The sequence below is a fragment of the Hipposideros armiger genome, unplaced genomic scaffold (genome assembly GCF_001890085.2).
Source record: "Hipposideros armiger isolate ML-2016 unplaced genomic scaffold, ASM189008v1 scaffold_271, whole genome shotgun sequence".
Taxonomy (NCBI): Eukaryota; Metazoa; Chordata; class Mammalia; order Chiroptera; family Hipposideridae; genus Hipposideros; species Hipposideros armiger.
This window is the reverse complement of record NW_017731621.1, coordinates 745,060-754,797: the sequence shown is the minus strand read 5'-3', so window position 1 is coordinate 754,797 and position 9,738 is coordinate 745,060. Positions and strand designations below refer to the sequence as shown.

At 38.2% G+C, this 9,738-nt stretch overlaps 1 protein-coding gene across 1 annotated transcript in view; it reads left to right on the top strand.

Moving 5' to 3' along the window:
• The window catches only part of DHTKD1 (dehydrogenase E1 and transketolase domain containing 1), a 44,707-nt gene that overhangs the window by 15,053 nt on the left and 19,916 nt on the right, over positions 1-9,738 (top strand). The window contains exons 4-7 of the mRNA XM_019656960.1: positions 655-866; positions 1,630-1,824; positions 3,484-3,753; positions 8,185-8,356. Coding sequence (XP_019512505.1) covers positions 655-866; positions 1,630-1,824; positions 3,484-3,753; positions 8,185-8,356 — 849 coding nt within the window. The remainder of the gene's footprint in view (positions 1-654; positions 867-1,629; positions 1,825-3,483; positions 3,754-8,184; positions 8,357-9,738) is intronic.

Here is a 9,738-nt window from a genome sequence, read left to right as displayed (position 1 = left end):
TGTTCATTGCAGCACTGGTCAATCAGTATCAAAGATCTAAATTTTATTGTAAGAAACCATAAACAATATAAAATAAATGTTGGTTGTTAACTCATGTTATAGGTTTAGGCAAATAACTGATAACTGAGTTGGTGCTGAGCTGATGACATATTACGAACCTTCCTTTTCTTTGACCGAGGTTCAGGGATATTTCCTTTTACCTTAAAATATTGCTTTACTCTCAATATTAGTTCACATTAAGAACAACTGTTCAATAATAGATATTGCTTTATAGATATTATTAAGATGAATATTTTGGTAGACAGATATTTGAGATAAAGGTAGGATGTATGATTTGTAGCTATAAAACAGATGAAAAGTAGGTTTTAAATTTCACTTTGAAATGACTATAGAATCAAAATTTGGTATAAAACAGCGTGGCTCTGTCCTTGTGAAGGAAGATTTTTTTTTTTACCTCTTCTAGTTTTACCTCTTCATGGCTTTTGATCATATTTTTAACTTTGCTTCTAGAAAATATAGATAAGTATTGATATTGACCCAAGTTATTCGGAATGAAATGTTCTGAACTGAAATCATTATTTTGGTATGTTCTATAATTACTTAAGTACGTGGTTGATTCTTCTTCAAAATGATCCCTTTGATTTCCTTTCATAGGACTATTGAACATGGGAAAGGACGAGGCCTCACTTGAGGAAGTGTTAGCCTATCTCGACCAAATCTACTGCGGGCAGATTTCTATTGAAACCTCCCAACTTCAGAGTCAAGAGGAGAAAGACTTCTTTGCCAAGCGATTTGAGGAACTGAAAAAGGAGACATTTACCACAGAAGAGAAAAAACATCTGTCCAAACTAATGCTAGAATCTCAGGTATAAAAGCAGCAGCTAATATCAGTGGAATAGATCAGCTCATTTTCTACAAAGACATATAAATATTAAGGAGAGGGAATTAGGCATTACCTCTCTGAACATACCTCCTCATTCTAAGCAGGGAAAAGTAGATCACCAAGCAATGGACCTTTTGGTTTTCCTCACAGTGAAAATACTTTTTGCATATTTGTCTATTCACTCTATAAAAGACTGAAAAATCCTTAAGATCTTCTCTTTTTATTACCAAAGTGATTAAAAAAAAAAACTACATGAAAGACAAATCAATACAAATAATGGCATTGAATCTCTGTCAGGGCCATCTATGATCAGGACTCAGGCATATCAAGATGACAAGAAACTATTCCCAGTCATTTGGACAGTTGGCTAATTTGCAACCTTGATGAAAATATAATAGTACTATAGAGCTTGAAACTAGAACTCAGGTAATGGGAGAGCAGCAGAAACCTAAGGCCCAGCCCTACTCTAGAAGAACCTACATTCTAAGGGGATTCCTCTTGGGGTAGGTTATTCTACCTCTCAGGTCATTTTCTCTGCATCCCCCACTGCTGTCTGGCATCCTTAGCAAGGCTTTCCTGCCAGGCCCTGGGGAACCATGTCTGCTTTTGGGACATGCAGTGAGGGGGCACTGCTGCAGCCACTGGAAGTGTGGGGGGGTCTTCTTAACGACACACATCAGTGTGTCTGACTTTGGCCTGAGCAGTCAGCTATCTTCCTGTAACTGTGTCTGATATGATGTCTATAGGAGTTTGACCACTTTTTGGCTACCAAGTTTGCCACAGTGAAGCGATATGGAGGCGAAGGAGCTGAAAGCATGATGGGCTTTTTCCATGAGTTGCTGAAAATGTCAGCCTACAGTGGGATCACCGATGTCATCATTGGGATGCCCCATAGAGGGAGACTTAATTTACTGACAGGACTTTTGCAGTTCCCTCCAGAGGTAAGATACTTTCTGTGATAATTGACTGTAACAGAATAAAACTGATGGTAATAATTCCTTTTAGAAAACTGACAAAGCATATGAGCTGTTGGTATATGATGTAGCTGACTTAATTGACAGAACCCAATGCTGCTGGATAGAACTGGTGTTTGGGTTGATTTTCTATATAATCTTATATGGATTCTTTCTTCTCTCAGGGAGGTTAAGGATTAGTTTGTTTCCTGAAGGATTTTATGAATAAATTCTGTTCTTTGAAGCACTCTTTTCTTACTTAACAAAAATTGTTCAAATGAACACAGAGGCCTGTGCCATTTTATGCAATTTTACCTTCTACTTATTTGCAGAATTTATAGTTAATAGATTGTATAAAACTAATAACACATTGTTGTCTCAAGAGACCACCTAAGTGAGTGGTTTTACAGGTGTGAGGGTTTTGGTATTTCTGTTCAGTCCAACTCAGCTGCTCTATAAATCTTTCAAAAGACTTGACAGCCAGGACTGAAAATCTGATGTCAGGGAACATCAGAGAGATTTGATATTTAATAAAATTGTGGCCATTATGTGTGGATAAACCTCACTACTGTTCTTATGCAGGAGAATAAAAATAATTATAAGTGTTAAAGGAACTGTCAAAGTTAGATGGCGTGAATAGAGCCCACGGAAGGATGTGTTATCCTTAAGAATATTAGAAAATCTATGTCGTGTCATGTCTAGGAGCCAAGCTTTACCACTATTCATCATACCTCAGTGTTTCTGATGCTAAGAGACTGATAATCAGCTTTTATAAGACAAATACCTTATAAAAGGTACAGTACGGCAGGATAAAGTCATTGACAGGTGGAGGCAAGTGTTTTGATCTGTGCAGAAATTCTTAAACCAAAAATTACATTCCTAAAATATCTCAGACAAAGAAATTACTCAAAGACACAGAGATGATTACAAAGGATCACCTTTGTGAGAAACACATCTTATCTACACTGTGTGAGTATGTATGTACCTATTTGTAGATAGGTCAGTAAGAAGCTTTTCCAATAATCCTCACACTGTTTTGGTAAATACCTTGGTTTGAGATCCACCTTTATTACTTACTAGCCAAGGAACTTGAACAATTTAGCCAATTCCTCTTGCTTGTTCATTTTAAAAATGAGTAGTAACATCTATCTCCTAGAAGACTGAAAATGAAGCCAGAGAATGTATGTAGAGAAGTCCCTTGAGAACTGGACAGTATAGCTTTTTAGATGTGAGCTAAACTGTATACATCATCCCCTGGCTGAATGGGATTAAGTTCTATTCTATTATTCTCCTCTGTATCCTTAACAAAATTAATACAAAGTTCTTTTGAAAATATATTCTGACAGGTGTATTTAAAAATTTCATTTTGCTTATTGCAAGGCAGAGGTAACTTACTACTGTCTGCGTCATATTAAACTTTTCATATAGTGTTGGGAATTCATTAGATTGTGAAAATCTCCAAATAGAATGCACCTCTGTGCATTCGAACAGTTAGAAATTTGTGCCTATTTTTAAACAATGCATGATAATTATTATAAAAACATGCATAAAGTTTTTTTTGGTACTGTATAATTTAAACTTACCACCTCTTCCCTAGTCTCCAATGTGATAAAAGACATTTTTTTCTTGTACATGTATCCATGATAGCTGATGTTTCGTAAAATGCGAGGCCTAAGTGAATTTCCAGAAAATGTTTCAGCCACTGGAGATGTCCTGTCTCACCTGACCTCCTCGGTGGACCTGGACTTTGGTGCGCACCATCCCCTGCACGTGACAATGCTGCCTAACCCCTCGCACCTAGAGGCCGTTAACCCCGTGGCTGTTGGGAAGACTCGGGGAAGGCAACAGTCCAGGCAGGATGGGGACTACTCTCCAGACAGTTCTGCCCAGCCTGGGGACAAAGTCATTTGCTTACAGGTACTTGTAACTTCAGGCAATGAGACAAGAGGTTGGGAAGATGGGCTAGGGAGAAAGAATGTCTGGATTGCTAGGTCTGAAAGGAGATGGAAGATACTCAAGATGTAACTGAGATGAACGTTTGGGAAAAGAAGTCTCTGGGGTTGTTTTAAAAATCAATAGTAGATATGAAGTNGTTTGATATGGAAAGGGAGGGTATGATATGAAATGAATTCTGTTGCACAGCCTAGATCTATCTGAGTTTGTTGTAAAGAATATAGGTATTCTGGTACAAAGTCTTAGCTTTTAATGTGGCTATCTATGAAGTTCCTAAGTTGAAGCTGGAGGCAGCCATCTCGTTTTTATAGGGTCATACGGGGCACCGATTATGAATTCCCCTTTCCTAGAGTCTTCAGTGTTTTTATAGATACCTAATGTTACCACTTGCTTTACGCAAATGCTGCCTTGAATGGAAATACACTGTGGTATGATCTAGATAGTTTTTTTTTTTTGGCAGGCTATTTATGACCAGATGATAAAAAAGTACTGTATTGACTTTTAGTTTAAGCACTAAGTTTAGCTGAGTTTGTCTGTCAGTGTACTTACGCTGGTTAATATGAACACTTTTCTTCCTGAAAATAAAACACTATTCAGTGCCCCCACCATGTTTGCTTACAACAGAGAGTAAAGTAATTGATGTAGATATCCCTATCATAATTATTTTTTTACTTCTTGTATTAGCTAAGATTCTTCTGGTCACTGGCAATAGAAACCAACTCTGGCTATCTTAAGCAAAGAGGAGACTTTATCTGAAAGCTACAGGGTGTCTTCTAGAACTGAAGGATGTGTGACAGCACCGAATCCTGACTACTAGACCACCAGGGAACGGCCCAAAGGATGTGTGGAATAAACCAGAGCCAACTCTGGGAATATTGACAGAAGCCGTGTATGAGCTCATAGGGCACAGCTGTTAACATACTCAGTTTCTGTATCACCCATAAGGTGTGTTGGATGTCTTCCAGACCACGCCACAATCGGAGATTTGCCAGAAAGACTCATGGCACTCAGCATATAGTGCACTCAAGGCTAAGATTTATTACAGTGATGTAATAGGGGCACACAGCTGGATCAGAATGGAAAAAGTCACAGCAAGAATCTGGAGGTATCGTTGTGCAGGCTTCCCTAGGCTCCCTCTCCCATGAGTGGTGACACAGAATGCACACCTCTTCAAGCTACAAAAACACTGCAACATATATGCAATGTCTCTGCCCAGGGAAGCCCATTAGACACTATGTACCCAAGGCTTTTATTGGGGGATGTTTATGTAAGCACCATCTGCACGTGCCAAAATTCCAGACTCCCAGAAGGAAAGCAGGTGTTCAGCATAAGCCACGTTGTTTGCACATACAGTTCAGGCATAGTGTACCACACTTATCAGTTAAGACAGGTGAGGGCATTCCTGAAACCCAAGTTCCCAGACACCAGCCGAGGGCCAACCTTGCAAGTAGGCTTTTCTAAGGATAGNTAGTCTCAAGGCATTTGACTTTAGATTGAGGTTTTCACTGTGTTTTCTTTCTTGAGTTATGAGTTAATTAAGGGGATATTGACTGACATACCTGCTCCTGCTAAGATGTCATTGCTTCTCTGAAAGTATGGCCTTCTCAGAAACTACAAGGCTACAAGAGTCTGCATTTATTTATTTTTTGCTGCTTTTTTTTTTTTACACTTTATTTATTTTGACATTCAATAATATTTTATATTAATTTCAGGTGTACAGCACAGTGGTTAGACAGTTATATAACTTAAGAAGTGATCCCCCTGACTAGTCTAGTACCCACCTGGCACTATACCTTGTTATGACCACAGTATTAACTGTATTCCCTATGCTTTACGTTATATCCCCATGACTCACATTTTTTTTTCTACAAGTTTTTATTTACATATGGACCTTTAACTACTGGGAGATAATCTTGGATATTGGTAACTGAGTCTTCACACCCAACAGAAATCTATAATACATATCTATAAGTAGAATATTTGGCTATGTATACAAATAACCACATTATCTATTCATGTTAATATTTCACAGGCCAGAAACTTGTAGAAAATAAATTGGGGGTAGACGAATTGGATTGGATGATGATATGATACTTCTAAATATAAACCTCCAAATCATTAGCCAGATGTTCTCTTTACCTTTCACTTAACTCACGGTACTCTGATATATTTTAGTCATTCACATTTACCCACTATATTAAGCAGCTCTTAAGATTGATTTCTGAAGTGAGAGGTGAAAATGGCATTTTCTTTAGAGAGATGAGAAAACTGACTACACTCTTTTATCTACTTTATGTTCCCAAGTATTTGGCCCTGCTCTGTCTGTACATGTCTTGCCTTGCTCAAGTCGCAGTTCTACTTTCTTGTGGGAATTCTAAGTTTGGAGCCGGTGGGTGAGATTCCCGGTGCTGCTTTTCTGCCTGTCTTCTGTTTGTCTGAGTCCTGGATCTGTTGAAAGTGGATTTTCTTTTGTGATCTGTGTGTGTCCCACCTCTCGCCCCCACCCTGTCGTGTTTGAATGAGCAGCTTCCACCTTACCCAGCATTTGTGCTTATGGACCCTTAATCCCACAAAGCTTTATGGAGCATAGTGGAGTGGTTTCCTTTTTTATCTAAGAAGGAAAATAAAAGTAGCAAATGACACAGGTATGCTTTAGTGCCAAGAGTCCTAAGACCAGGATACAACAATGTAAGTTATGAACATATGTTCTTATCAATACCTCTACTGTAACATTTTTATAAAAGCAGAAAAGACACACATCTCTCTTCCTTGCTTTACTGACCTTCTTTTATATCTTCATCCCACAAGAAATCCCATCAGCAAGGAGGCCTAAGGGTGAGAAACCCCTTGAAATTGTGTGGGCCGCCGTGTGGCTGCGGGTTGTACTTGACCATGTAGCGCCGTGTAGATAAGACAAGGACTCTGGAACCAAGCAGACCTGAGTTCAAATCCTGGCTTTGCCGCCTTCTAGCTTGGTTCTTTGAGTCTCATAGGTAAAATGGGAATATCTTACCCTCCTCATGTTCTGAGGGTTATGTTATTACTAGGTAGAGATACTCCAAAATGTCAGTCATCCTTGTAGACCCTAGCAGTGGGAAGATATGGACTGGAAATTTCACTTAGGCAAAGTAGTGCTTTCTTTTTTTTTTTTTTTAATTGTTAGTTTCAGGTGTACAGAACAATGCAATAGTTATCCTAGTGCTTTCTTAGCCAAAATATTCTACTTATATGAAAATGACTCTACAGAACATTATCAATGCCATTTAAAAATCTACTTCTAAATATTCTTTCTTCATTCATATTTAGGTCTTTTGATTCTGTTTCTATTAGACCACAACAGTTGCCTTAAGTCAGGGCATATCAGATCATTTTATTTAGTTCAGCATCTTGGCTATTTATTTATTTATTTATTTTTAAATTTTATTTTATTGGGCAGCAGTGTGTGTTTCCAGGACCCATCAGCTCCAAGTCAAGTAGTTGTTTCAATCTAGTTGTGGAGGGCACAACTCAGTGGCCCATGTGGGGATCAAATCAGTAACCTTGGTGTTGTGAGCACTGCACTCTAAGCAACTGAGCTAACTGGCCACCTGCCCACATCTTGGCTGTTTATGATAACTGTCTTTTAGCCTGATGTCTGTAGAGATCACATTTTCTTCTAAGAGCTACAATTCCCTGATTATTTGCTTCCAATTTTTCTAAAAAACATTTCCCCCCATTCTGTCACCTTCCAACCACCATGTTTATTGATGACATTACAATCTAGCAGACTAGAGTAGCACATTTTAGACATTGTCTCATAGTAGCATTTTGTGTTTTCCTCAAAACATCCTTTCACTAATGTATCATGTACTTTCCCCCCACGCCTCCTATATCTGCTGTCACATCACTCTCCTTTATGTTCACAATGGTGTTCAACACACCATTAGCAGACGTGAGCTGCATGCAGTTTCTTTTCAGGGACAAGATGTTTGGGGAAGAAGGAAAGTCTAAAGCTGTGCACTGTTCCTTGTTTCTTGCAGGCTGTTTTCATGAAAGCTTTTCTAGAGCTGGTCTCCTTCTGCACTTCCAATAGCCCTTCCTTCTATGATGCTGCTGTACGCATGCAGTAGACTGCTGAGTATACTAAAGTGATGGGTGTAGGTGATAATGTGGGCTGGAAGGAGTGGGTCAACTAGCGGTGGCTACAAGGGGAAAAGGACTGAGTGAGCATCTTCGAAAGCTGCTTGAGATCGGCATAACTGATCTACAGCCATCAGATTTTTAGGAGGGCAGGGGAATAGTGAGAGGGCGGTTGTTTCATTCCTGTTATTATTTGAAAACAATTTATTCCAGTCTGAAAGCCATAAATTTCTCCATCCCTTATGTTCCTTTTTTTTTTTCTCCCCTATGATTTAGGTTCACGGTGATGCTTCTTTCTGTGGTCAAGGGATTGTTCCTGAAACATTTACACTCTCTAATCTCCCACATTTCAGAATTGGTGGGAGTGTCCATTTGATTGTCAATAACCAGCTGGGTTACACCACTCCAGCAGAAAGAGGAAGGTCTTCCTTATACTGTAGTGATATCGGTATGTAACATGGGAGGTGTTAATGTTGGGTCAGACAAGGACTTCCTGGAGAAACTTCTCGTTCAATCAGAACAATGAGTCTCATTGGTTATCCCTTTTCAAATGTTGGATCAGATGCAGTCAGTAGCCATCAACAGTGTTTTTAAGTTAAAATCCTTTTAAACTCTGAGTGTAATATTTAAATCCAAGGAAATATTACTAGAGTGGAACTTAGAGGGTTCAATCTCAAATTGCTTAAGTAACCAGTTGAATGATCTGATGGAAACCAGAGATCAACACAGTTAGTACAACACTAGAATAATTGTCTTCAGGATGTTCAAACTTGGAGTACCCAGATCTTACTCAAAAAGGATATGTTCAATCTAAAAGGGGTTAATATCTAAAATATATAAAGAACTAATACAACTTAATAACAAAAACAACCCAATTAAAAAATGGGCAGAAGAACTAAATAGACATTTTTCCAAAGTAGATGTACAAGTGGCCAACAGGCACATGAAAACGTGCTCGACTTCTCTAATCATCAGGGAAATGCAAATCAAAACCACAATGAGACATCACGTCATGCTTATCATCAAAAAGATAAGCGACAACAGATGCTGGCAAGGATATGGGGAAATCCTTACACACTATTGGTGGGATTGTAAATTAGTTCAGCCACTATGGAAAACAATGTGGAGGTTCCTCAAAACATAAAAGTAGATCTATCATAGGATCCAGAAATTCCACTTCTGAGCACCCAAAGGAAATGAAAACAGGATTTCAACAAGATATATGCATACCTGTGTTTATCGCAGCATTACTCATGATAACCAAGATATGAAAACAAATCAAATGCCCATCAATGGGTGAATGGATAAAAAAGATGTGATATTTATACACACACACACACACACACACACACACACACACACACACAATGGAATGTTACTCAGCCATGAGAAAGGAGGAAATTCTACTATTTGCTACAATGTGGATGGACCTTGAGCACATTATGCTAACTGAGATAAATCATACAGAAAAAGACAAGTGCTGTATGATATTACTTATATGTAGAATCTAAAAAAGAATGTCAAAGCTATTTAAAAAACAAAACAAAACAGAGTAAAATGGTAGTTACCAGGGGATGGGAGGTGGGAGGATAAGATTGATGGTACAAAGTTGTAACAAGTAGTGAATAAGCCGTAGTGATCAAATGCACAGTATAATGAATATAGTCAATAACACTGTACTATCATGACATAATGTGATAAATATTGCTTCAATGGCAATCATCACAATATATAAATGTGCCAAAGTAAGTAACACGCCATGTCAAATATATATATATATATATATATATATATATATATATATATATATATATATATATATATATATAT